This window comes from Spea bombifrons, chromosome 7 (genome assembly GCF_027358695.1).
Source record: "Spea bombifrons isolate aSpeBom1 chromosome 7, aSpeBom1.2.pri, whole genome shotgun sequence".
Taxonomy (NCBI): Eukaryota; Metazoa; Chordata; class Amphibia; order Anura; family Pelobatidae; genus Spea; species Spea bombifrons.
The window spans coordinates 736,854-764,542 of record NC_071093.1 but is presented as its reverse complement, the minus strand read 5'-3'; the positions used below and the strand labels follow the sequence as shown (position 1 = coordinate 764,542).

At 52.1% G+C, this 27,689-nt stretch overlaps 1 protein-coding gene across 1 annotated transcript in view; it reads right to left on the bottom strand.

Moving 5' to 3' along the window:
- Positions 1–5,250: 5,250 nt before the first annotated feature.
- MYLK (myosin light chain kinase) overlaps positions 5,251–27,689 on the bottom strand; it is a 44,351-nt gene continuing 21,912 nt past the window's right edge. Inside the window, exons 15-30 of the mRNA XM_053471165.1 lie at positions 26,881–27,647; positions 23,337–23,453; positions 22,603–22,677; positions 19,320–19,447; positions 18,880–19,033; positions 16,299–16,601; positions 15,737–15,769; positions 15,184–15,277; positions 13,489–13,692; positions 11,821–12,038; positions 8,055–8,178; positions 7,104–7,256; positions 6,795–6,918; positions 6,513–6,642; positions 6,294–6,422; positions 5,251–5,899 (exon numbers count right to left, since the gene is read on the bottom strand). Of these exons, the coding sequence (XP_053327140.1) occupies positions 5,613–5,899; positions 6,294–6,422; positions 6,513–6,642; positions 6,795–6,918; positions 7,104–7,256; positions 8,055–8,178; positions 11,821–12,038; positions 13,489–13,692; positions 15,184–15,277; positions 15,737–15,769; positions 16,299–16,601; positions 18,880–19,033; positions 19,320–19,447; positions 22,603–22,677; positions 23,337–23,453; positions 26,881–27,647 (3,040 nt within the window). The 3' untranslated portion in view covers positions 5,251–5,612. The remainder of the gene's footprint in view (positions 5,900–6,293; positions 6,423–6,512; positions 6,643–6,794; positions 6,919–7,103; positions 7,257–8,054; positions 8,179–11,820; positions 12,039–13,488; positions 13,693–15,183; positions 15,278–15,736; positions 15,770–16,298; positions 16,602–18,879; positions 19,034–19,319; positions 19,448–22,602; positions 22,678–23,336; positions 23,454–26,880; positions 27,648–27,689) is intronic.

The window sequence follows — 27,689 nt, the reverse complement described above, 5'->3', positions numbered from 1 at the left end:
CAGCCCCGCCCCCTCCCAAACGTGATTGGCGCAGAGCGGCTGTCAGTGTTTTCCCACGTTCTCTGATTGGCCAAAGGGATGTTTGATGCCTGTAGTGATTTAATACAAACCAGGGGGCTAGAGGTGGTCAAAATATGGAGGGGGGGAGATACAGAATCGGGGGGTATATGTACATACACATTATCGGGGCTCTGCGATCCCCTCATACCCAGCAAACATTCTGACCTCCTAGAAAAGAGGGGTATGGGGGGGTGCATCAGGGGGAAAGAGGGGCATCAGGGATGCGGGGGGGCATCAGGGGAGGGGCATAGGGGTATTGGGCACAAATAAGGACTTGATACATAACCCTCCAACTAGAGCCGACTCCAGAGACAGAGCCCCCCCCCCTTTGGATCAGATCTACCCAGGAGCTTTTTTATTAAAGTCTGTAGATCATCCCCAGCGTGGGGGTAAAACGGGCACACGCGTGTAACGTGTTTGTGGGGGATCCCGTCTCCGTCAGCCGGACAGAGTAATTCACCCCGCGGGGCCCTCAATAACATCCCATCTCAAAACTTTCACACCATGCCTACCAAGTGCCCCTGTTTAGTTTGTCCAGTCCCTCTTGGCCCCCAAGTCCCTGTGTCCCTCTCTCCTCCCCTGATGCCCCTCTTTTCTAGGAGGTCAGAATGTTTGCTGGGTATGAGGGGATCGCAGGGTTAAAAGCCCCGATAATGTGTATAGAAACTGCAGGAAACGGCTTTATAAATTAAACGGGGTAAATAAACCCCATTATTCTCCTAAATGCCCCGCTCAGTGACACAGCCCCGGGTAGTTGAAATGCTGGGGGGTTGTTGTGTTTTTGCGCTCGCTTGGTTTAATTCGTTACCCAAACCGGCCGCTTCTGCCAGAAAATAACAGAAAACAGAAAATAAATTTCTCAATAAAAAGGATTTGAAGTAAAATATCGTTTACGGTTTCCCTCGATTCTCGTCGGTATTTTCGGTGCTTCTCTGCCCCGTTGGGAAATATTAAGGGGTCCCGAACCGATTGAGGGGCTTCCAAGGTAACGCTCACTTACCCCGCAGCGCCACCTGCAGGCAAATCAGAAGAGTGACAGCAACCTGCCGGCGAGAGCGCTCACTCACCCAGGAGAGCGTTATACAGAGCGCCCCCCGCCATCGCTCTACTACCCCCTCTCCCCGTCTGTCTCTCTACCTCCATCTCCTCACCTATCCCCAGATGCCCTCCTACCCCATCCTTTCTCTCCTCCGATTTCTGCCTCTCGCACACTCGCTGCCCCAGGGGAGTGCCTAGGGTTAGTGGCCCCTGGGCGGAATCTTTATTCAAATTCATCCAAAGGCGCTGACCCCAACCCCAGCGAGCCAGCCCCTGTATAATGTATAGATAAATCAGTGACCGGCCCCCTGTATAATGTATAGATAAATCAGCGAGCCGGCCCCTGTATAATGTATAAATAAATCAGTGACCGGCCCCTGTATAATGTATAGATAAATCAGCGACCGGCCCCCTGTATAATGTATAGATAAATCAGCGACCGGCTCCCTGTATAATGTATAGATAAATCAGTGACCGGCCCCTGTATAATGTATAGATAAATCAGCGACCGGCCCCCTGTATAATGTATAGATAAATCAGTGACAGGCCCCTGTATAATGTATAGATAAATCAGTGACTGGCCCCCTGTATAATGTATAGATAAATCAGTGACCTGCCCCTGTATAATGTATAGATAAATCAGTGACCGGCCCCTGTATAATGTATAGATAAATCAGTGACCGGCCCCTGTATAATGTATAGATAAATCAGTGACCGGCCCCCTGTATAATGTATAGATAAATCAGTGACCGGCCCCCTGTATAATGTATAGATAAATCAGTGACCGGCCCCTGTATAATGTATAGATAAATCAGCGAGCCGGCCCCCTGTATAATGTATAGATAAATCAGTGACCGGCCCCCTGTATAATGTATAGATAAATCAGTGACCGGCCCCTGTATAATGTATAGATAAATCAGCGAGCCGGCCCCTGTATAGTGTATAGTAAAATCAGTGACCGGCCCCCTGTATAATGTATAAATAAATCAGTGACCGGCCCCTGTATAATGTATAGATAAATCAGCGGCCGGCCCCTGTATAATGTATAGATAAATCAGTGACCGGCCCCTGTATAATGTATAGATAAATCAGCGAGCCGGCCCCCTGTATAATGTATAGATAAATCAGTGACCGGCCCCCTGTATAATGTATAGATAAATCAGTGACCGGCCCCTGTATAATGTATAGATAAATCAGTGACCGGCCCCTGTATAATGTATAGATAAATCAGTGACCGGCCCCCTGTATAATGTATAGATAAATCAGTGACCGGCCCCCTGTATAATGTATAGTTAAATCAGTGACCGGCCCTGTATACTGTATAGATAAATCAGTGAATCACACACCATGCGCGCGTGACGGCCGCTGGCCTCTCTCCACAATCATATGATAAACGTCGCATTCCAGGAGAGGTGAATTCACAGCGAGATCCTTCATTCCGCCAACAGAACCGGATAACTAAACCCCGCCGCAGGGCGTCTCGTATCAAAGCGCAAACCAACCCCTCCGGGCGTCAGATTAAAATGGTACAAAATTCACGAGAAAAGAAAAAGAAAACTGCAGCTGATTTTAAGGCGTTATAAAGATCCCAGGACCGGGTTGAGGTCGGGGCGCTCTTTCATCTCACTGATTTCACTACACATTGTACAGGGCTCGCGTTAACCTGCATATGGGGGATGTTTATTCCAGCGTGATTTTTCTTGATCTATGCATTTGCTTGCACAGCGTGAGGACGGTCCCTTTAATTAATAAGATAGCAACTTCCAGGGGCCACAGGAAGTATCCTAATGCCCCCTCGCACGCGGCGGACGCTGGTTCATGGAGTTCATCTTCACTGAAGGGGCAGAAAAGCAGCAAACCGATCGGGGATCCATTACTGCGCAGAGAAGAGATTTACCGGATCCCAAACATGAGTCAGGAGAGCCCCCTGCTGGGCGACCAACCAACTGCAGGAGACGTATCCGGGTCATCGCCGAGCGGCCCCCGAGAAACAAACTGGGCGCAAATGCACCGACTGGGAGTCTTATATATGATACCGGGGGGGGGGAATAGGAAGGGGGCAGCTCCAGCCTGTGTGACCCTGAAACCAGGGGCAAAAACCCTGAGAATCTGCCCCTTCCGAAGCGAAGGCTCGAGGTTTAGGCCTTTTTTGCCCCTCCAGACACATCGGGGGTTATTTAGAAATTGATTCTGGAGCAAAGCATGGAACGCGATCTGATGACAAACATCTGGGGGTGAGAGGAGGGTGGTCTGTCGGGGGCTACACCTGACGGGAGGGAAGTACGAGGATAATGGGAGTCATTGGGTTCCAGGGGCTCTTCATTGATCTCCCCGGACTGCAGGGATAGCGAGCCGTGGAGATAATCGTTACTCGTCTGCATCCGCGAAAAAAAAAAACAACAAACAAATAAACAGGAAGTGGAAAGCGGCGTAGAAAGCATGCGAAGTGGTTTATTTATTGAGGATGTGAGAAACACCCGTAGCGTCCAAATGTAACAAACTGGCAAAAAACAATGGTGTCCGCACGTTACACGAAAACACAAACGCTGCATGAACGAAAGCACAGGAAATACGAGGTGACAAAAAGCTCTGTACACAGAAAACAAACCCCACGAGCCGCCAGTGTCCCGGGGGGCCGCCGTGTGCGGCGGGACCCCCACTAACCTCAGCCAGAGGGGGGCTCGAGTTAACTCTTACAGGGCAAGACTGGGGCATCAGCCTTGCATGAAGAGGTTAACCGGGCAGACTGCACTGGGAATACCAATTTAACCCCTTCAGTGCCCTCTGGAGCGCCATCGCTTAAGACCGAAATGGGTGAAGTGGAATGGCATTTAACGATTTTAAGCGACGATCTATGGACCCCCCTTGGAGGTTAAAGGGTTAAGGATCAGCGAGCCCTTCACAACAAGAAATGCGATTGGTGCAAAAATAATTATGGGAAAGGAATATATTTAAGGACTTTCTGCCCTCGGCGGCCCTCGATGGTCAGGCTTCAAAAGAACTCAAAGTTTTGGGAGATTTGAAATTAACGAGGGCCTGAAGTTGGGCCGGACCGGGGTCGCGTCAGACACCCCCGCTGTTGGCGAGGATTTTTGGGTCAAAATTGCATATTTTTCAACTGACCTCTTTTCCAATGTACGTTGGGAGAATAAAGGGTTAATACGGATCATCCTGTACATTTCTATGTACTTTACAGAAATATACGGATATCTCTCAGAAACGGATTTCCACGACGCGATAACGGCGGGAAGATCTATGATTGGCAGAGTGAAAATTCTGAGTTAAAAGGGTTAAAGATAATTTCTCTTAAATTGACCCCAAACACTAATCGAACCTTTTTTAGGAGGTCCGGGCAGGCTGGGTGCTGACAGATGGGGGACGCAGCCAGACGTACAGACGCGGCTCCCTATGCCTCCCCGATAAGCGCTTACACCTGAAGTAAAGCAGAGCGTGAGCAGCAGGGAGCCGTGGATTCGCAGAGCAGTTTCCTGAACGCAGATCACGCCTTACGCCGCTCTACACCGAAACCTGGGGGGCGGCATCAAGCTGCTCCCAAACTACAACTCTCATCACCTACAGCCAACCCGAATTGTAGGAATTAAACCCAGAAGAGCCCTGGGAAGGCCAACGAAACCAAACAAGGTTCAGCATCAAGGAGAGGAGGTTTAAACGTCTCTGATTTACAGACTTCACACCGACCTGCCTGATGGGAGTTAAACTCCAGTCCTTGGGGGGGGCACGCATTTACTTGGTATATGTAGCGCTCTGGGGTTATTACTACTCATTCAGAGGGCGCAGCATGGGGAGGACTGGCTGCTGTGCATCCGGGTTGCTTGAGCATGATGGGTGTTGTAGTTTGCAGCAGCAGAATAGTAGAACCCGCTGACCTCTGAACCGCGCCGTCCCCGGACTGGATCCCAAGAAGACCGCCAGCGGTGAATTGGTTAATGCCCTGCAGCCTTGTGCCTTGGGGGTAATTTGCTACGAGCCCCCATTTATCTGCGGATCCCATCGGTAATAAACGCTCCGTCCGTCAATCCGACTGCAATTTAAACTCAGATATTCTCACCCCCCATTCAGATTAGGAATAACCCCCCCATCCTGGACACTGAAAAGACATGTATGGACACCCACATACACGCGTGTGCTGGGTCATACTCAGTTGTGCTTTATACTTTATACTTATTCAGGGTAACCCCTATGTGAAATGATTCGGAAATACTTCACCCCCCCCCCCTTCCGTGTCCCCCGGGTCGGGAGGATCCTGTTCCGGTCCAGGATCGCAGGCAGACCAGAGTGGGGTCCCGGGGGGCCGCGGCTGGTAATTTGGTGAATTGCAAACCGGTTGTGAGAAAAAGTCTCATTAAAATCGGGCTGAAAATATAATCTCCAAATGGTGACAAAAACACTAAGTTATCGGCCCAAATCCTCCGAATAAGCGTCTCTCCGGAGTCCCACCGGGAAACGTCCCTTATGGTGTACGGCTGGAAATGTGTCCGGTACGGAGCCCCCGTTCACTCCTCTTCTTCCTCCTCCTCTTCTTCTTCCTCCTCCTCTTCTTCTTCCTCCTCCTCTTCCTCTTCCTCCTCGGCGGCCATCACCTCGACGAGCAGCTCGGCGGTGCAGGTGTCCTCCCCCTGGCTGTTGATCGCTTTGCAGGTGTATTTGGCGTCGTCGTCCCCGCAGACCTCCGAAATGGTCAGAGAGCAGTTGCCGTCCTCGTCGTACTCGATCTGGAAGTGACGAGACTCCTTGATGGGCTGATCGTCTTTGTACCAAATCACCTCCGGATCGGGGTGACCTACAAATAAAGAAATAAAAAGACATGGAATTCCAGGATTTCATGAAACGCGCCGGCGGTAACGCTGGTAACGTCCGTGTTCTGTCTGTGGCGGGGGGGCGAGCCTCGTATAATCCGATCGCGCTCCGGGGGGAACCTGCTGGATGGAGAGCGACGGGAGAACGCCCCGTACACCGCAGATAAAGGGTCTCGTTCTGCGGCGTCTCCTGGTAAATCCCCCTAACCGGGGGGGGGGGCAGACATACAGAGCCTAACGGGGGGGGGGACGTACAGAGCCGAGGACGCGTCTCCAGCGGGTTCATCGAGACCAAGCGCTTAACAACCTGCGACTCTGCGCTCATTAGCGCCAGAAGAGACGTATCGGAATCCCGACGGGCAGAGAGCGCTCTGGTACCTTCGATCCTGCAGTCGAATCTGGCGGCGCTGCCTTCCACCACCTCGATATCCAGGATGGTTTTGGTGAAAATCGGCTTGGTCGGCGGCTTCTCTTCGTTCACCGGCTCCAGGAAGGCTTGGTTATCGTCTGGAAAAACAAAGCCGGCATTAATCCACGGACACGGGAGGCGCTCGACCGCTTCATTTCATTTTATTTTACGCCGTGGCCGCTCCTCACCCTCATTGGCTTCGGGCTCGGTGGACAGCGGGCTGGTCGGGGAGCTTCCGGAAGACTTCCTGGCGCTTAAACCAGACATCATGGCCATGGAGGAGAGGCGGCCGATGGCGCGGACGGCGTGGCCCGTTTTCTGAAACATAAACGTGATCGGGGTTATAACGCGCACCGCGCCACGAAGAGTGGATTGCGCGACAAGAGCTTCCCCCGTGGGTCTTAAACACAATTATTAGTCGCGGCTCCTTCACCGGATCTAACGGACCCAGACGGCGGCCACGCGGTTACCTGCCACTTCCGCCGGGCCATGTACTTCTTCATGCGGTCCTTGGACAGTTTCTTGGCCTCCATCGTGTTCGTGTCCTGCTGCAGCCATGGGTGCTGGAGGCACTGAGTGCAGTTCAACCGAGCCCTGGCCACAAACGGACAGAAACGTGGTTAGTGGGGGGCCGGGAATCCGTGTCTTACCAACCGGAGCTTCCCCGATAGAAGCCGCTCTCTGCGCGTTCTATGAGACGTGGGGGCGACGCGATGCCGAGCCCCAGCGGGGGGCAATAACCCACCGGAATCCACAAAGCCACGCGGCGTGGTACTCACTTCATGTCTTTCTTTAACAGGCTGCTGATAAAAGTCTTCGCCTCCTCGGAGATTTCATCAAACGCTTCGTCGTCGAAGTCCCAGGTGGCGGACGTCACGTTGGCCAGAGTTTCGTTGTCGTTGTCCCCCATGAAAGGAGAAAGACCGCTGACCCTGTAACGAAGACGCGCATGCAGTGAGGGCTACAGACGGAAAACGCCGAGTGACAGCGGAGAGGCCCACAGGCCACACGTAGCCCCCGCCGGGCACCAATCTGGCACTGAAAGGAAACACACAGAATGAACCACGAGGGGCGACGGCCACGGACGGAGCCCCCGGGACGGACGTTTATCGCTGGGCAGCAGTCATCAGGGAGACAATTTGGTTTCAGGTCCACGAACCGGTTTCCTGTGTTACTCATGTGTGGCCCCTGGAGGCCCTGTTTGGACTGGCTGCCCCCGGGGCCGTTGTTCACATAACGGAACGGCCTCTTATTATTATTATTTATTTCCTTTCGCAGTCCGCGCTCCGTCTCTGTCCCGCAGAGCGTTTCTGTGTGAGATGATCTGCAGATCCGCTCCATTGGCTTTATGGTCTGGTGTAGCAGCACAACTCCCAGCATCATCAGCCTGCCGCCGAGAGTTCTGGCCACACCTGCAGCTGCTGTAAACTCCCACTATGCTCAGCCAGGCTGCGGCAGAGCCTCCATAAATACGTTAAATACGTATGGGCGATATTCGGGCCCCTCTGATGGCACTGGGGGGCCGGGAGGTATGGAAGGTTCCCCCTGCCTGTAGAGGTTCCTTGTTGTTTAAATAGCCCGGTGATGGGGGCCCGAGACCCCCGCGCTGTCACCCATTGTCTGCCAGACCCCCCCTCCCCGCAGGGCAACTTACAATAAAAGGGTTAACAGGGGTAACAGGGCCGCGTGGAGCACATTAACCCTTTATTGCCTGGAGAGCAGCAACTTACAGGATGTAGCAGATAACACCGATGCTCCACATGTCCGTAGCGTATCCGATGGGCTCGTAGTTAATAACTTCAGGGGCCACAAACTCCGGGGTCCCGAACAGAACCTTCAGGTTTGGGGTATTCTCTGCAAGAGACAACAGGAGGAGAGGTCAGGACCGGCAACGGACTCCCCGCCGACACCGCTCAACAGCGAGACCGCGCCGAACGCGCACTGATTAACCCCTGAGAGCCAGAGACCCTCGCCAGCAACACGGACAATGACTAACGACCTTCTGCTTATTAAATGCACGGTCCGAGAGCGCGGTCATTCGTACTACGAGGGGTTAACGGTAAAAAGAGACAAAATCAAAGGGATATTGAGCAATTTAATAGCAAAAATTAAGAAAAAAAACAATGCCCAAAATGTGTCGGTTTGAGGATCTCCAGTAATTAACTCCGTAAAGGGATTTAAATGAGAGAATTTCCGGGTCTCTTCAGAATCCGTCGCTGCAGAAAGGGATCGGGTTTAGAGATCTCTCCGGAACGACATAAAACAGAGATCCTTTACGTCACGGCGTTAGTTATACGTCTTCTCGCTGGGATCTATTCTTTATTATTTTTAGCCGGGATCTATTCTTTAGTATTTTTAGCCGGGATCTATTCTTTATTATTTTTAGCCGGGATCTATTCTTTATTATTTTTAGCCGGGATCTATTCTTTAGTATTTTTAGCCGGGATCTATTCTTTATTATTTTTAGCCGGGATCTATTCTTTAGTATTTTTAGCCGGGATCTATTCTTTATTATTTTTAGCCGGGATCTATTCTTTAGTATTTTTAGCCGGGATCTATTCTTTAGTATTTTTAGCTGGGATCTATTCTTTATTATTTTTAGCCGGGATCTATTCTTTATTATTTTTAGCCGGGATCTATTCTTTAGTACCGTATTTGCTCGATTATAAGACGACCCCGATTATAAGACGACCCCCCAAAATCTGAATATTAATTTAGGAAAAAAAGAAAAAGCCTGATTATAAGACGACCCCATAGAAAAAAAGTTTTACTAGTAAATAAATAATAATTCATGTAAACTATTTGTTTGTTTTCCTTTTATTTACCAACCTGCCCTCCAGTTATGCACATCTGCCCCCAGGCATGCCTTATACCCTCCTATATGCCACTCTGTCCCATGATATGCCTTTTAACCCCCTATATGCCACTCTGGCATATAGGGGGTTAAAAGGCATATCATGGGACAGAGTGGCATATAGGGGGACACTTACATACTCAGACACTACCCACCCAGACACTTCCCTACCCACCCAGACACTTACCTACCAACTGAGACACTTACACACCCACCCAGACACTTACACTTACACTTACCTACCCACCCAGACACTTACCTACCCACTCAGGTACTTCACTCACCGTGATGCCTCAGCAGGCGCTTGCTGCAGCTCCCGTGGGATTACAGCATGACGCTGTGTGACCCCGCTAGGCCCCGCCTCCTCCAGAAAATTGAAGAGGTCTGTGCAGGGACAGCGCAGTACCGCCGGGTTCCGGTCTTCTGGAGGAATCTCCCCAACCGGCTCTGCTTCCCCGCAGTGGGCGGGCTATCCGGGGAAGGTATGCGCTTATGCAACCTCGGCTGCTGCCGGCACTTTCGCCGGCGCTCGGTGATAGTCGCCGGCGCTCGGTGATAGACGCCGGCAGCAGCTGAGGTTACCATACAGGAGGATCCAGGTCCCCTGCAGCGGTGCGGGGGATCTGGATCTTAGTCTCCTAATCAGACCTCTATTTGAGGTCTGATTAGAAGACGACCCCGATTACAAGACGAGGGTTATTTTTCAGAGCATTTGCTCTGAAAAAAACCTCGTCTTATAATCGAGCAAATACGGTATTTTTAGCCGGGATCTATTCTTTATTATTTTTAGCCGGGATCTATTCTTTAGTATTTTTAGCCGGGATCTATTCTTTAGTATTTTTAGCGGGGGATCTATTCTTTAGTATTTTTAGCGGGGGATCTATTCTTTAGTATTTTTAGCCGGGATCTATTCTTTAGTATTTTTAGCGGGGGATCTATTCTTTAGTATTTTTAGCCGGGATCCATTCGGCCGCCGTGCCGATTTGCTCCGTGGGGCAGGAATGTGAAACATGTTACGGTTTGGAAAGAAGCGCGTCGGGGGTTAATCTGCTCGCAGCCAGTTTATCGAAGTGAAGTTTACACGAGTTATAAAACAGACCAAAAAAGGACAGAAATCGGATCCAGTTACTCGGAGAGGAATTTCCAACCATAATAACGGCCTTAATGAGCTGAGCGAGCGCCCGGACGGGGTCAGTGATCTGCGAGAAGATGGAACCTCTGATAAGATTTAAATCTGGGTTAATTTGAAGCGTTTATGGGCAATAAATGGATTTATGCCGAGGCTTAGAATTATTATTATAATGTATAAAAGCAGAGGCAGGGGAACGATCTGCAGAGCCTTTGAGAAAAGATACTTAGATCTCTGCCGGGGCTGAGACGCTCTGCAGAGATTAGGGAAAGGGTACATAGAGCTCTGCCGGGGCTGAGACGCTCTGCAGAGATTAGGGAAAGGATACATAGAGCTCTGCCGGGGCTGGGATGCTCTGCAGAGATTAGGGAAAGGGTACATAGAGCTCTGCCAGGTCTGAGACGCTCTGCAGAGATTAGGGAAAAGGTACATAGAGCTCTGCCGGGGCTGAGACGCTCTGCAGAGATTAGGGAAAGGGTACATAGAGCTCTGCCAGGTCTGAGACGCTCTGCAGAGATTAGGGAAAGGGTACATAGAGCTCTGCCGGAAATGAGACGCTCTGCAGAGATTAGGGAAAGGATACATAGAGCTCTGCCAGGTCTGAGACGCTCTGCAGAGATTAGGGAAAGGGTACATAGAGCTCTGCCGGGTCTGGGACGCTCTGCAGAGATTAGGGAAAGGATACATAGAGCTCTGCCGGGTCTGGGACGCTCTGCAGAGATTAGGGAAAGGGTACATAGAGCTCTGCCGGAAATGAGACGCTCTGCAGAGATTAGGGAAAGGGTACATAGAGCTCTGCCGGGTCTGGGATGCTCTGCAGAGATTAGGGAAAGGGTACATAGAGCTCTGCGGGGGCTGAGACGCTCTGCAGAGACTGGGGAAAGGATGCATAGAGCTCTGCCGGAAATGAGACGCTCTGCAGAGATTAGGGAAAGGGTACATAGAGCTCTGCCGGGTCTGGGACGCTCTGCAGAGATTAGGGAAAGGGTACATAGAGCTCTGCCGGGGCTGAGACGCTCTGCAGAGATTAGGGAAAGGGTACATAGAGCTCTGCCGGGGCTGAGACGCTCTGCAGAGATTAGGGAAAGGGTACATAGAGCTCTGCCGGGTCTGGGACGCTCTGCAGAGATTAGGGAAAGGGTACATAGAGCTCTGCCGGGTCTGGGACGCTCTGCAGAGATTAGGGAAAGGGTACATAGAGCTCTGCCGGAAATGAGACGCTCTGCAGAGATTAGGGAAAGGGTACATAGAGCTCTGCCGGGTCTGGGACGCTCTGCAGAGATTAGGGAAAGGGTACATAGAGCACTGCCGGAAATGAGACACATGTCAGCGGTGTGAAGCCCGTAACAGATGGACACAAAACGCAGCAGCAGAGAGCATCATAGAACCGGCTTGGCGTCCGTCCTGCAGCACATCGCCAAACGATTGATACACATAATGATCGGTACAGGGCCTCGATCTCGTGAGCTTACAATCTATTTCGCGCTCGGGGGTGATAAACGGCTGCGGTTACCTAATCTCCGCGCCAGTCCGAAGTCGATGAGCTTGATCTTGGTGCCGGTCTTGTTGACGCACATGATGTTCTCCGGCTTCAGGTCCAGGTGGACGATGCCCTGCTTGTGGATGAACTCCACTCCTTCGGCGATCTGCTTCATGTACTTTATCACCTCGCGCTCCGTCAGCTCGAAATCCTCATCGATGATTCGCTCGAACAGCTCCCCTCCGGAGACCCTGACGGGAAACAGCCAATCACGGGTCAACAATGAAACTTACCCCAAACCTGCTGCTAATACCTTTTTTCCCATGCCAGGGGGCGTGGTTTGAGGACCTGACCCAATCAGCTGGCATTAGTTATCATTTATTGTTTAATATAGCACCATCATATTCCGTAGCGCTGTACAACGATTTATTGACACAAACTCTAATGTTACGCACGAACCAGCGGACCCTCTGACATTTCTTGGCACCCAATATCTTAAAATTCCTTAACTGCGTGAGCTTCGAAAACATCTGTTGGAAGGCTGCTCCAGGTATCAACCACCTGTCCCGTAAAGCAGCGTTTTTGTACGTCTTCCAAACGCTGCCTTGAAATAACAATTATTCTTCACTGATAACTGGCAGGGAATTTCTCCGGAACCCCCAAAAAGATAAGCCCCCCCCTTCCAGCCGCAGACGCCCCAAATGTCTCCTTTATTCTGATTTTCTGGGGTCCGGCTGGAGAATTCTGAGGCCGGTTTTTCTATTTTTAGCAACATCCAAAATATTTTTTTAGGAAACCAGCAGATGTGGTTAATTAAGGAAATTCCTTATTTGTTGCTTTTTATCGAATCTGTGTTGTGGTTTTATTTAAACATCTGGATCCGGCAGAAATGCGTGCGGAGATTCGCCAAACCTTTAACCCTTCCGCTGCGCAAGGCTACACTCACCCCACTGGCAATTAAAAGGTTAATCTCATGGGGTAACCCTAACTCAGGGGCAGTTAGAAAGATCTCAGCTGTGAGGTATTTAAATTCCACAGTTATTACGCCGATGTACCCGCAGGGTATCCCGACCCCCCTGCAGCGTAACCCACAGACACATATATGGTGCAAATATTCCAGATCTTCCTACTGTGATGCACATTCACGCACATTTACACACATTCACAAACATTCACACACATTGGCAAACATTTACGCACATTTACACACATTCACGCGCATTCACGCACATTTATACACATTGACACACATTCACAAACATTCACGCACATTTGCATACATTCACAGTGGTTGCGCAGGATCGTGGTTTGTGTACAGTCCTGGGGGTACCAGCGGCTGCCGTGTCCTTAACTCCCACTCCATCGATCAACGCTCTTTGTAATTCTGCTTGTTTCAAAATTATGCAAAAGCTAAAATTCCTGCCCAAAATATTAGCGGGTAATTTACTAGCATTTGCATATTGATCCAGCCCTAAACAGCGGGGATTATATCAGTATTTATATATAAAAAATAATCATTTTTATTGAGACCCCCCGACCTATTAACCCTAAAAACAGGGGGTCCACAATAAATAAATAAACTGATAAAACTAATAACACGTCAGGAAAATGCTCTTTTTTTCAGGGTGCGAATCGGGATTTTCTGCCTCCTTTAGACCCCTTTGGTGAGGAGGAGCCCCAGGGGCCCCGCTCCGTACTCACAGTTCCAGCACCATGACCATGTCGCTCTTGGACTCGAAGGCGTCCACGCACTGGACCAGCTTGGGGTGATGCAGGCGGTTCATGATGCCGATCTCCTGCCGGATGCTCTCCTTGTCTTTGGCCGAATAGGCCTTGAAGAATTTGCCGGCCCAAACTTTTTTAGTTTTCTTATCAACGAGTCGAAAAACTTGGCCGAACTTCCCGCTGCGAGCAAAAAAAAAAGGGAAAAAAACATCAAAATGAAGACAAATCCAGATTATTAAAGAAATATTTATCTTTGAAGTGGATACGAGACTGAAATCCGATGAGGTCTGAGATCGACCAAAAGGTTGGCTTTTGCCCAAAAATTCTACGCTTTGAGCTTTCAGCTCGGCGACCAATTATTAGCGGAATTAAAAAAAACTTTATCACAGGAAATGCAAAAGACGAGGTCAGCGATGGAGGAATTAACCAATTACAGCCACAGCGGTATGATCCGGAAGGCCGTGGTCTCAGAGGGAGGTTTAAAGAGAAGCGCTCCAGTACGGCGCATTCTCTCGCAGTATTAGCGCGTCTGCGTTCGATCCGTCGCTGGGCTGAGGTTTCTGTACGTTTAATAACGGAATTATATCGCGGGGAATTTCTGGAACTTCTTAAAACTTAACCGAATGGTAATCAATGGTTTGTACTCTTTCCTTAGAGCTTTCAATGTGATGGAAGGAAGATTTACTTTACTGAAGATAAGTGGAGCAGCCTCTCAGTGGAGGTGGTAGAGGGTAATACAGTGAGGGTCTTAAACATGCAAGGGATAGACATACGGCCCCTGAATCTAAGACGAGACCAGCGACTGATTAAGGTTCGAGTCTTTACAGCGGGAGAAATGGGCGACTAGACGGGGGCCGCTAGGGGCCGATCTTCGGGCGGGTTCTGGGTTCCTGTGTTAGCCGTCTGTGGGAAGCCTGTCTCCCGGATGGTGGGTCTCGGATTTGCTTAAGACCCTCGCTGTGGTGGAGAAATGTCCCATGGAGAGTTTTAGAGCAATAAGACCCAAGGCCACGGAAAGACAGCAGCCCCCAGCGGACGGACCGGCAGCCGCACCCCCCAGCGGACGGACCGGCAGCCGCAGCCCCCAGCGGACGGACCGACAGCCCCCGCGATTATTTCCATATGAGGACGAAGGTCTCTCGCCCCCTGCGCAGCGGACGGATAGAAGCTGTCTTCGTGTTTCGGGACGTTTGGCTTCTCAGATACAAAACCGCAGAGAAAGTCAAATAAAACGAGATAAACGGACGCCAAGATCCAAAATTATTAAGTAAATATGAGGGGCAGCGCTGAAACCCGGACCCCGCCGGCAGATCGGCCCCCGGCGGCCCCCTTCTAGTCGCCGTTTCTCCTGCTGTAAAGACTCAAACCTTAATCAGTCTCCGTAAAACGTGGCAAAAATTAGTAAATAACAAGAAAATGGCGTTTTCTGCCGCAGAAACTTTTAGGAAAAGTCTGTGTTTTTGCCCCGATTCCCAGAAACATGTAATAAATACGACTAAACCGACTCGCGAACTCCAGCCCGGGGCGGATTTCCAGGGACAGAATCTATTTCTGGAGATAAATTTATCCCTGGGAACGGAAACTCCCCGCGAGAACGCGATGTTTATTTGGAGGAACCCGCGTTGCCCCCGCAGTCCGGCTGAGAGTGATGGGGACGGGTTTTTCACTTACGTTCCCAGGCGTTCCTCCACATCATAAAATTCGGACACCTTCTGGGTGGTGTTGAGGACGACGTCTTTATATTCCTTCACAGATTCCTTCTCCTCTGTAAATCACAAAGCGGGGTTTGGTGTTACAGCCGAGGTGGTCCCGCCACCCCATATTATACCCCCAAACCCTCTTACGGGGCACTTTAATGAAATATCAACTAAAGAGATCGAAACTTCTCACATCCTCGTCACAAGTAACCATGGTGACCAATGAAATGTAAGCAGCTGCCGGCTTTATGAAACGGGGACTTATGTGACCTGCATTCTAAGCTATTTATGATCTGGAGCATTACGGACGGGGAATAATTACGCAATAACATACGTCAGAATGTCACTGGCTGTGAGTGATGTGCGTGCACGGAGGAAGATTTCCCCCCGGTGCCAGAAACTAAATAACCAAAACAGAACATGATTTTGCACTAAGGACATATCAGGGTCTTCACTCCCATCACTACTAGCCGTCTGCTTTATCTCCCTTCCGGTGACGCGTTGACGGCGACGTGTTCGGGACTCACCATCATCGGACACTTCAACTTCATCTTTAGGTTCTGCGGAAAGGAAGAGACGTTATTATTACCGACCTTCCGAACCGGCTGCTGGGAGCCAATCCCGATCCACCAAGTGCCCCCGATCCACCAAGTGCCCCCGACACCCCGATCCACCAAATGCCCCCGATCCACCAAGTGCCCCCGATAACCTGATCTCCACGTTACATCATATTCTGCGTCACCCCAAAAACATCCCCGCAGCCAGAATTCTCCATCATTTCACCGCCGGATTTCTGGTTGCGCCGGGGTCGCGTGTTCTGCGATGTTCTGCGATGTTCTGCGATGTTCCGAGTATTAGTGCTGCACTCGCCGGCTCGCAGTCACCTGACTCCCGTAACCTCCATGTGTTTCTAACACGTGGGATTTTTGTGTCTTTCACTGTTTTTAGTGGACCCTGCACTTTATGGTTTAATTTGCTAACAGACTTTTAAATAAGTCTGTGGTTTTAACCCTTCGTATTTTAAGTCTATGGCTCGCAGAGAGAAGTTCGGACCGTCCAGCGAAGGACTAAACCGAGGGAATTATTTACCTTCCGTGGCCTCTTTGTAGGTCACCGGGTCCGACTCTTGGCTCGGCTCGCTGGTCCCGTACACGTTCGTGGCTCGTACGCGGAATTTGTACTCTCGGTCGTGCAGAAGGTTCTCCACGTTATACGAGGTGCTTCTGCAGGACGTCAAGTCTGACCACATCTTGTCAACGGAGTCCCAGATCTCCACCGAATAGGACTCCACCACGCTGCCGCCATCATACGTGGGCCCGTACCACGACAGCGTGAGGGAGTTGCCTTTCATGTCGGACGCACAAGGCTGGCCGGCCGGGGGGTCCGGTTTATCTGCAAGAATCAAGAGATATGAAATGTCTGGGTGGTCTCGCTGAAGATCCGGTGACTCCTGGGAAGCTCATTGGTCACTTTTGGCACTAAACAGGTTAAAATAAAATTACCCTCAAATATCTCCCAACAATATTAACCAACATCTGAGTAGTTTTTTGGGGTTAAAACCCTGATTTCTAATAACTTTTTGAGAGACGGCTCCTGGTTTAGGCGACGCTCTCAGGGTTTGGGGAGTTTATCGCTCTCCTCAGGCTGCGCCGAAAACACACGCGATCGCGCAGCCCGAAACACACGAGCGGCTCGAGACATGCGCAGCCCGAGACACGCGCGGCCTGATACACATGCGATAGTGCAGCCCGACACACGAGCGGCCCGAGACACGCGTGGCCTGATACACACGCAATCGCGCAGCCCGAGACACGAGCGGCCAGAGACACACGCGATCGCGCAGCCATTTGGGAGATGAGTCCGGCTGCCTCCTCCGATCCTCGGACTCGAGAAGCCGTTCCTGGGGTTTCTCAGACAGAAGCAGATAAACGTGGTAAGAATTAGCTGTGCAGCAGAGCTGGCAATCTACACCCTGTTTGCTTATTAAAATGGTCAAAGACTCTGATCAGAACAACATAAAAACACAACGTTAACCCCTAATAAACACGCTGCTGCGGGGGACTGAATTCCGCAGAGGAGATGGAACAGCAGCTTTAATGCCTATGGGCATGGGGTAGGCAGTGGGGGCAGAGATCGTGTGCCGGGGGGGGGTAATTACCGGCCCGCAGAGTCCGAGGTAACGCAGTAAACCCTTCCCTCCCCCGACCGGCCCCTTTATACCCCGCGGTGACCCGAGGAAGGGTAAATTACGGGGCTCTTTCTTCCTTTGGATGCATTTTCTGCACCCGGCAATTTACAGAGGGAGCCGCAAACTACCCCCGGCAGGCGAGGCTTGGACATGCGCCACGTACTCAGCGCTGGCAACGCGTCAAATGAAAATTCATCAGCGGGAGAAAAAAACAAACCATAAAAGGCGAGAGTCGCTCCGACGAGCAGCGCAGACGGGGCTCTCGCAGCACATACCGGCCCCTCCAAACCACGCTGACCGATGCCGGGGGCCACAGGGACAGTGAAAGAGCAAAATCCCTATTCTGGGGCAACAGAAAGCACCCCACTGTATGCATTCTTTATAATATAATCCCTTTGGGTGCGAGAGGATTAAAGGCACCACAAAGGGTTAACCCATTACTATTTAAAGGGCTGCAGATGCATCCCAAAAATTCCTGAATCTCTCGGATCGGCCAGAAAGCCGCCGGATACAAAACCATCCGGGGAACGGATCTCTTACAAAACACGCCTGGGAAAACCGGTAACCGGTCCCGATCCGACAAACCGGCAACGGCCGACAATTCCCAACCGAAACCCCACACGTTCCCGAGTGCCGAGACCCCCGGAAATTCCCTGTCAGTCAACGATCACATTACAGACCCCATTACCCCAAAGCTCTACATAAATGACTACAGGGGTAACTGACGCTTCCGGGGTAAATGACTCTTCTGGGGGTGTCATGGTCCCGACAGTCGGACTGGGGGTAAAAAAGAGGGTCCGACCAGTATGTCGCCCCCCACTGCAAGGGTTAAACCCAGAAAATACCACAGATGCAAAGGGGATTTAGAGGGGGCGCAGCGGCTCAGTGCAGGGTCAGGGGCTCCTGGGGGTATTTAAGGAGCGAGAAACCATAACCGGCAACCAAGAAAAGAATCAATAACTTTAATCGGCCGATACATTAACCTGCGCATGTCCGATATTAACTATTTCAGTGTCGGAGCTTCACCCGGCGCAGCATCGATTAAAGAGACAGTCGCTGGGCAGTTACTGAAAGCCGCTCCGGGAACCACGAGATACGAGATTAATAGCGAGACGTCCAGGAATCCTCCCGATATAATCACACGCCGGGGATCAGCGCTTATCCGCGGGTAACGAGCTGCCAAACCTTCCACTAACACCAAGCAGCGGGACGCACTATTCACACGCCTATCACTCCCAGCCGGACAGAGAAGTTCTAAAATGCGGATAGCAGCCAGAGGTTCTCACAGCACGGAGTTCTAGACTCAATTAAACCGGGGATACCGTTAAATGACGAAGGAAGGGATTGTCTTTTTTATCCCAAAATTTAAGGCTACATCAAGCAACACGTAAAAAGGCAGCATTTTGTTTAATTGATGTTTTTCCCCGTCGGTGGCAGACCACACAGGGGGTATCCCGGCCCGTACAGGCGGGGGGCACTTACCGAACACGGTGAGGTTGACCTGCGCTTGTTTGCTCCCGTGCTTGTTCTCGACCACTAGAGTGTAACAGCCGCAGTGCTCCTGGCGGGCCGACGAGATGGTCAGCTTGCTCGTCTCGTCCGTGTTCTCCACTTTAATCGAATCGCTTTCTTTGATCTGAAATAAAGAAAACGGCTTCTGTGAGACTAAAACAAGAAGGGCCGAAAAACCCCGAACCAGACCCTAAACTGGGAGCCAAACCCGTTTAAACTGGGAGATCCTATGATTTTAATGGGGAATCCGGGGAGCCAAAAGGTTTCATTAAAAGACATTCCTACCGGTTTCGCGGTTTTACGGAAAGCCTCCATTTTTTGCTTCTATTTTTCCAGGCGTCGGATCCCGAGACCCTCACGCGGCCAAAAAAACAGTAAATCCCATTTTATGTGAAATTTACTGGAATTACCTCTCTCTTAAATTTCATCCACATGCATTTAACGGGCTGCGTGCCGGACACCTTGCAGAGCAGCTCCACGGACTCCCCGGCTCGCACCTTCCGATCGTCGGGGAACTGGAGGATCTGCGGGGGGGACGCTGCAAGAGAACGCGGGACAGGAGGTTAGGACTCTGCCGAGGACCCCCTCCCTGCGGTGACTACCCATGGCTGAAAAGCTAAAAGCTGGCGTGGAGCTAACGAGGAAAGGGCACAAGCCGGAGGCAGGTTCTCCCATCATGTACTGGTTTCACTGGGAATATCCCCTCCGTCTGCTTCAGCAACAGCCGAGAGACAAACCGCAGGGCAAATAAAGCTAGCAGGAAAGGGTTAAAGACGCGTTGCCGGCTCAGATCTGTACTGACTGTCTGGATGACATCACTAGTCATGTTAAGTCATAGATTTGAGGACAGATACTGGGGTCTCAGCCGGCGGTTAGAGAACCGTGTCGGTTTGAAGGGTTATTTGCGGGGGGTCTTTTTAGGATTTGGGTTTCCGCAGCCATGCAGGGGTCCGCAGGCACCGGATTAACAGGCGGGAGACGGGCGGCCAGCGCCGAGTACCTGCTTTGGGAGGCGTCTTTGGCGCCGGCTTCTTCTTTATCGTGGCTTCATCTGGAAGGTAAGCAGCGAGATCCCGGGAAAGGACGAGGAGCGGAGCGAAGGCTGAAAATGTCATTTTATAGACCCCGCAGAGCGCAGAGTTCCCGCCACGAATCTCACCGACCCAGAATATTAACCATTCTCCAGAAATCGACGAGTCTGGGGGGGTCGTTACGTCGTTTCAGGATTAGCACAATATTCTGGCCAAACGGCTGATAGAACATGACATCACTTGGTGACATCACACTGGACTTTTTGACGTATGACAGAGCATGACATCACAAGCCGTTATCTCAGCCTCTATAGAGAAGGTGTGAGGTCACAAGCCGTCACTTAACCCTTCCTTGTCTAAAGGGCAGACGGGGTACTTCAGCCTCTCACCCCCCCTGCAGGAGGCGTGGGAGCGGATGATGGGAGCCGAGGTGACGATATGACGGAGCGCCGACAGGTCGTTAAACCAGGTCGTTAAGCTGAGTGAGCGCTGGAGAGGTTAGTGCGGCCGGGAGACGATAAAACGTCCGAATAAAGCAGAGAGGAGGAAAAACGATTACAATAAAGAGGCAAAAAGAGGCGAGAAACGTTCAAAGCGAGGAAGAAAGCATCGGATTCCGGCAATAAATCGGAACAGCCTCCTAAAACTTATTCCGGGGAGGAAAAAAAAAGTTTAATGATCCTTCCTCGCAAAACACAAGAGTTCTAGGAAATCGGCTGTAAGGACCAATCGGAACGTCCGCATCGGGGCGTGATATTTACGGGCGAGAGGTCAAAGAATTTAACGTTTTCCAGTAAATATTACAGATTTCCAGCTAATTCGCAGCTAAACATTTATCCGGAGGGGAGCTGGGCAAAAAACGAGAGAGAACAAATATTTTGAGTAGAAACTGGCTGATTCGGTTAACGTTATTTACAAAACTCAACAAAAGGGGACAGAACGCGAAAGACGAGCCAAGAACGGGGAAAAAACAAACATTCCAGAAACCTCAGCAAAAGGAGAGAAGAAAAAAGCGAAGAGCGAAGCGGAAACTGAAAGTCACTAAAAATAAGAAACCGGCGACTGCCAGCCGGCAAGCCTGACACCGCTCCTCCGATAACCCAAAGAACGCGTCCTTTTAGGGGAAGGGGAGGAATAAATGATTCCCGGATGTTATCTCGGCAGCAGAAAACCCATCTGGAATATTCTGGTGAAGAAATACTTTGCGGTTCTGACCCGTTTCAGCAGAACGCGTTCCGGTGAATGTTTGGTGTCAGAAAGAGTTGGTTTCTTCCGGTTTCCCGCTGACTCCGTGGGGGGCTGATCAGATATCGGGGGTCCGAGCTGCGGGGCTTTAGATGAACGGAAGTATCCAGAACGTGAAAGCGGTTCCCTGAAATCTCATCGTCTATGAGGAGCCGGACGAGCGTTTACCCCAAAGGGATTTTATTAAAACTGTTAAATTTCATGTCAGAAAAGGGGGGGAACTTTTTCCCAAATTGGTGAAATAAACACTTAAGGCCACGGAAAGAGAGAGCTGTGTGAATAGCCCCGGCTCCCGATGATCAGTGGCCCCCGGAGGTAATTCTCACCCGGGGATCTCCGCAGCGAGTTCAGGGGCTCCTCGGGGCCCGGACTGCGGAATAAAACACCGAAACGCAAAGGGGGCTGAGCGAAGTATGCGAAGGGGCCGCGATGACATGAAAAATACAGCCGTCAGGGAGAGGAATTACCCCAACGCCCGAAAGGGCTCTGCGGCGGCAGCCGGTTCCCGACGTAGGGAAGTTAATGCGCTCACGGGGGGGCGGGGGGGTAATGTCACCCGGGTCTGTCTGCTGCTAATCACCCCCCAGACGTCGCCACCGCACCGCAAACTACATAATCGCTGAGATACCGCTGGGGCGGAAAAAGCAAACCTTCGACATAGGGGTACGGAGACTCCCCAGGACGCTGTGCGGGGCCCGCTCTATAAACAGGGAACATCTGCACCCACCCCAGCAGTGCGAGACGCATTTCCCAGGAGGTGAAGGGTTAATGGGCGCTGCGTCTCCCAGACAGGATGTTCACATGACCTGCGAGCTCGGGTTAGATTCCACCCCACGCATGCGCAGTAACACGCCGTGCACACGGGGCATTTCACCACTTGTACCGTTTATTCGTTTTTAATTAAAATCCTGGCTAAATTCACGTCATTTTCTGCCGCGTTCGACGGCGTCCTGAGAACAGCTGGATATTCCCGACTCGCAGCAAATGCCCCTCGAGCACCCCCCGGACTGACAGCCGGAATTCTTTAGTACTTCAGTTACCACCAGAGGTACCGACGCGGATTACACGCGGGGTTAATAATTACGAAACAAGCACCTTAATACTTGCGGACAGACGGAGGACAGACAGACAGATAAATCCGCTCATCCTCCTCGTCCGTGTTTAGGTATAAGGAGAGAGTCTGACGTTTTGGGGGGGGTTGGAGGGGGAAGGGTTAAATTGTAGGATTTCGGGCATTCTGTTTTCAGGGTGTTATTTTGACGAATACCCGGAACCCACGGAACCGATTTATTTACCCGCCGCGTTCCGTGAAAATATTCCCGATTAACATTCCTCTGGGGCGAGAGCCGCTACCCGGAGTCAGCACTCTAAGAGACAGACGGCTGTCGCGGGGTCATTTAGAGCGCGGCTCACTTACTGTCGTTGGCGATGGGGGCCGGGAGGCTGCTCCGAGGCTTCTTGCTTTTTTTGATTCCTTTATTTCCTGAAGTATCTGAAAGAGAACAAAATGACAGAACGTTAAGGGATGCGGCGATTAATGCCCTCTCTGTTTAACTACAACTCCCAGAGGCTCAGCCAGCATCCCAATACGCTGTGACGCCGCGTCGGTGAACGGCTCCCAGCGTCTCATAAAACACGGGGCTCGGGAGTCCCTCAAATATTAAGGGAGCCCCCTTGGCGCAGAACGGGGGGACACAACAGCTGAGGTGCCTGCGAAAGAAATCCCGTGTAATCCCTCGCTGGAGCCTCTTACCGGCCGGGTGACGATGTCACTCACAGCAACCCCAGCCGCCGGGGGCTAAAGATGACATCAAGCTTTTTAAATATCCCAATTGCAGGAAGACAGCGGTATGGGGGGCAGGGGTGACCCCGGGGTATGAGGGGTGCAGGGGTGACCCCGGGGTATGAGGGGAGCAGGGGTGTCCTCAGGGTATGAGGGGTGCAGGGGTGTCCCCGGGGTATGAGGGGTGCAGGGGTGTCCCCGGGGTATGAGGGGTGCAGGGGTGACCCCGGGGTATGAGGGGGGCAGGGGTGTCCCCGGGGTATGAGAGGGGCAGGTGGGTTGTTTAATAGGTGAGCGCAGGGGCAATAACCAGGTCAGCACAGCACTGGTGAACGAGACGGGCTGCCGGCCACCGACAGGTCACTCACCTTCCACAGTCACGTTACACGCACACTCGGCTCGGCCGGCGGAGTTCTCGGCTACGCACCGGTAACGGCCTTCATCCTCGGGGAAAGTCTTCTCAATGTTCAGAGAGCACAGGGGTCCTACAGCAGCAGAAAAGAGACAAGTCAGAACCCCAACAAATCCCAGCGGGGTGAACCCCAACAAATCCCAGCGGGGTGAACCCCGAAAACATTTCCCCCCGCAATGTCCGAAAAACACGTTACAGGAATATTCATCATCTGCAGACACGGGAACCCAACCATGCGCAGCTTTCAGCACACGGCAGCTGGGAAGCGCAATGTATTCTCCAATAAGAGCGGCCTGCTCCTTATCACTCACTAAGCTGTAGGCGAACGACCGGCCAACGCACCATCATTAAGCCTTTACAGCGCGATGAGGAACATCCCTTCGCCACGGCGTTAATTTCACGTAACTTCATGAAAATCACGGAAGTAACCCCGCGAGGGAAGTGTATGGCGTTAGAGCCCTTCTTTTTGTTACTGGGGGGCGCTGAGGAAATATGGCACCCAGGGGCCACTAATACCAGGCTCACAGTCCCCACCAATAGGATCAGGGGGCCTCTGTACAGTAACGGGGATGGCGTTCACGTTAATTGGCCGCTGTGTGGCAGGATCTGGCGGCCGGAGGGTCCTGGAGCGGCGGTGCGAGCCCACCACACGTGGTCCACAAGCAAGGTGACCGTTTATATGTATCTGCCTGTTGTACCACGCTACAGCACATGTCAGCTCCTGACAGAGACAGACGTGCGGCCCGCGGGCGATCAGTGCCGGTTACTGCTCTGAACAGAAAAAGTGTTTGCAAAAAACGATCAAAGTGATTTACTGGACCAGATAGCGCCCCCCCCCCATCTCCCCCATCCCCCCCCCCATCTAATGCCTCCAACCCGGGGATCTCTTCCAGATCTGGCTGAACAGAGCAAAGCACCCCCCCCCCCAGATGGGTTAACCCTTTCCTTTAATCGCAATCAGCTGGGGCAACGTCTTTTATTTCAATGCCCTTTTGCCCTTTAATGTTGCCCCCCCCCCCCCTTACTGACTATTCCGACATCCTGCGGCCCCGTCTGCCCCCGGCTCCCCCGATACTCTCACGCTCTGCAGCGCAGAGACTTTTAATCTGTAACACATGACGGGTGAAGCGCGTCGGGTCTCGTCGTTTGGGGAAAAGGTCGGATTTATTCCTAATATGGATCTGGTGCAGATCCGAGAGACGTTCCGGGATCAGATTCCGCGCCGACTGTCTCATTAACGTTATTATTTTAGCTAAACTTCTTTGGTTCCAGAATTACATTTTTGCCCCTGATTTTCGGACCAGGTGGAGAAATCACCGGTTTCTGGATTCTAACCGGGGAAAGCGATGATTTTCAGGCTATTTACCCATTTATAGAAAGATGAGCTCAGCCAATCACAGCGCGCCGTTAATGGTTATATCCCTACTGAATCAGCACCACTGGTCTGGAATTCCCGGCTCCTGATCACGTGGCCCCCCAACTTAAAAAATATGGGTCCAGCGGCCCCCCAAAAGATGAGATATCCCCTTCACGGACAGTCTGCCCTTCCTGCCAGACCCTCTGTACATAACTCACCCCCCCAGGCCTCTGCTGCTACTCCCCCCCATCCACCTTTTCTTTCTGTCCTCTTGCTGCCGGAGAATAACCTTCTGTGGTTTCCCAGGATTTACTGCTTGCTGCCCCGGTGGGGCTACTGGCTGGAGGGGGCTATTGGCGTAAGCCCACTGGGCTAACAATTTATTACCCTGGACTGGGAAAACTGGGAAAAGGTGCAAACATCGACGTGAACAAAAAGAGGGAGCGTATCCGTGGTGCACGTGGCCCCGCATATCACGCGTGTTACACACTAAAAACATGAATCGCACTTTTCTGAAAATGTACAATTTTGATATTTTATAAATGTTAACGGGTTACGGGGGAAGGGATTATTTCCACCCCAGGCGCGTCTCCCACATGCTGGATCCTCGGCATTTACACCGACCTGGAAAAGTATTTTTAGTGGATATGGAAAGAAGCGGATAAAAAAGTTTTGTCCAAACAAAGTGACTAAATATAGAGATTATGATGAGGCTGTTTGTGATTGGCTGCCTGGAAGCTGGACCAATCACATCCCTGGACCTGCGCGGAGGGAGCTGGATATCCCGCCGAGAGGATACTTTGTATTCAGGGAGATTATTTATTATCCTGGTTATTGGGCAGCAAACGCTCGCCGAGGATCCGGCTCATTTATATCGGGAATATTCCCAAAATATTCCAGGGCAATTGGACAGAAATTAACAAACATTTTACAGGCTGGAGGTTCGGCCCCCTCGGCCCCATAAACAGGTTAACCCTTCTGAGAACAGATGGATGAAGAGACATTGCCCCCCACCCAGGCATACTGCCCCCTCTATCTAACATCGTGCCCCCCACCCCGACAGTCACTGGCACACTGTGCCCCCCACCCCGACAGTCACTGGCACACTGTGCCCCCCACCCCGACAGTCACTGGCACACTGTGCCCCCCCACCCCGACAGTCACTGGCACACTGTGCCCCCCACCCCGACAGTCACTGGCACACTGTGCCCCCCACCCCCAGCATTCCCATAACATCTGCCTTTACTTCTCCTCTATAAACCCGACACTAATTATTCCTGAGAATGATTCGCTTTATCTCAGTCTGCGGCAGGAAAGATCGTCTGATGGAGTTACTTCACACGCAAGCAAAACACCCAGCACAGCCTCCTGGCATTTAAAGTGTTAAAACTATCAGTGGTACAGGGGCAGACTGGCGCAGCGGGGCAGAGTGCAGCGGGGCAGACTATGGCGGGCAGAGCGCAGCGGGTCAGTGGGCGGCAGAGTTTGGTGGGGCAGAGCATGGTGGGGCAGAGTGCGGTCGGGCAAAGCACGGTGGGGCAGAATGTGGCGGGGCAGAGTGTGGCGGGGCAGAGTGCGGTGGGGCAGAACATGGCGGGGCAGAGTGCGGTGGGGCAGTGCGCGGCAGGGCAGAGCGCGGCGGGGCAGGGTGTGGTGGGACAGAGTGCGGCGGAGCAAAGCACGGTGGGGCAGAGTGCGGTGGGGCAGTGCGCGGCAGGGCAGAGCGCGGCGGGGCAGGGTGTGGTGGGACAGAGCGCGGCGGGGCAGGGTGCGGTGGGGCAGAGCATGGCGGGGCAGAGTGCGGTGGGGCAGTGCGCGGCAGGGCAGAGCGCGGTGGGGCAGGGTGTGGTGGGGCAGAGCGCGGTGGGGCAGAGCGGGGCGACCTGGCTTATGTTATCTGCTGGAGGAATTGTATAAACACGTGGTGAAGAGGTTACAAATCTCCGTAACGCCTCACAGAGCCAGGAGCCGCCGACACGAGAATCCCCAGAGTTACTCCAGCCCTGTGCCGGGGCAGCTTGTACTTTTTCAGCTGCAGACAGATTTTCTGGGATCCCCACCACATTTTGAATCACTTTTTTAGTTTAGTCGGGTACCATCTGCCCAAATTCCCCCCCCCCCCGGGGCATTGCTTTATAATTACCTTCTTGGGAGAGTATGATGAACTTGGAAGATTTGATGACTTTTCCATCCAGGGTCCAGGTGAAGGTTGGCGGGGGGTCGGCCGTCACCCGGCACTGGAGCACCAACTTTTCTCCATCCACCAAATGCAGGTCCTGTAACGTCTCTGAAAAGACCGGCGCCGTCCCCGTTTTCTGCACCTTGTTGTTGTCCACGTCTCCATCCACCACGGTGCAGCAGTTGACCTCCACTTTCTCCTCCTTGTTTGCCGGTTTCGAGTTCTCGTGGGGCTCTATGCCGTTTCCATTCTCGGTGGGGACTTTCTTCTTAGCCCCCAAAACCGACCTGAAGTCGGGAGTCGCCGGTTTGGTTATCGTCTTCTCCGGGACGGGGGTCTTGGGACCGGCTGACTTTTTGCCCAGCACGGAGCGGAAGTCCACCTGCTGGGGGCTCTGAGCTTTCCTCTCCTCTGGAGACAAGGCCTTGGGCTTGACCTGTCTCTGCAAATTGGCCCTGAAGTCCATCTGCTCGGCTGGGACGTCCTTAAGATCCTCGTCTGGAAGGCTCTTCGCAGGGACCTTCTTCCCCAAAACCTTGCGGAAATCGAGCTGCTCGGCTTCTTGTTGCCGGAGGTCTTCTTCCGTGTGCTCCTTGACGGACACTCTCCTCTTGAGGACGCCGCGGACAATCTCTTGATCTTCTTCAGTCCTCTTGGTGACCTGGTGGTGCCTCAGTGCATCGTCATGTCCCCATCCATCCCTTTCCACCAAGCCCGGGCGCTCTCTCTGCCTGAGTGTCAGCGAGAGGAAAAGAAAGAGACTCTTAGGGAGG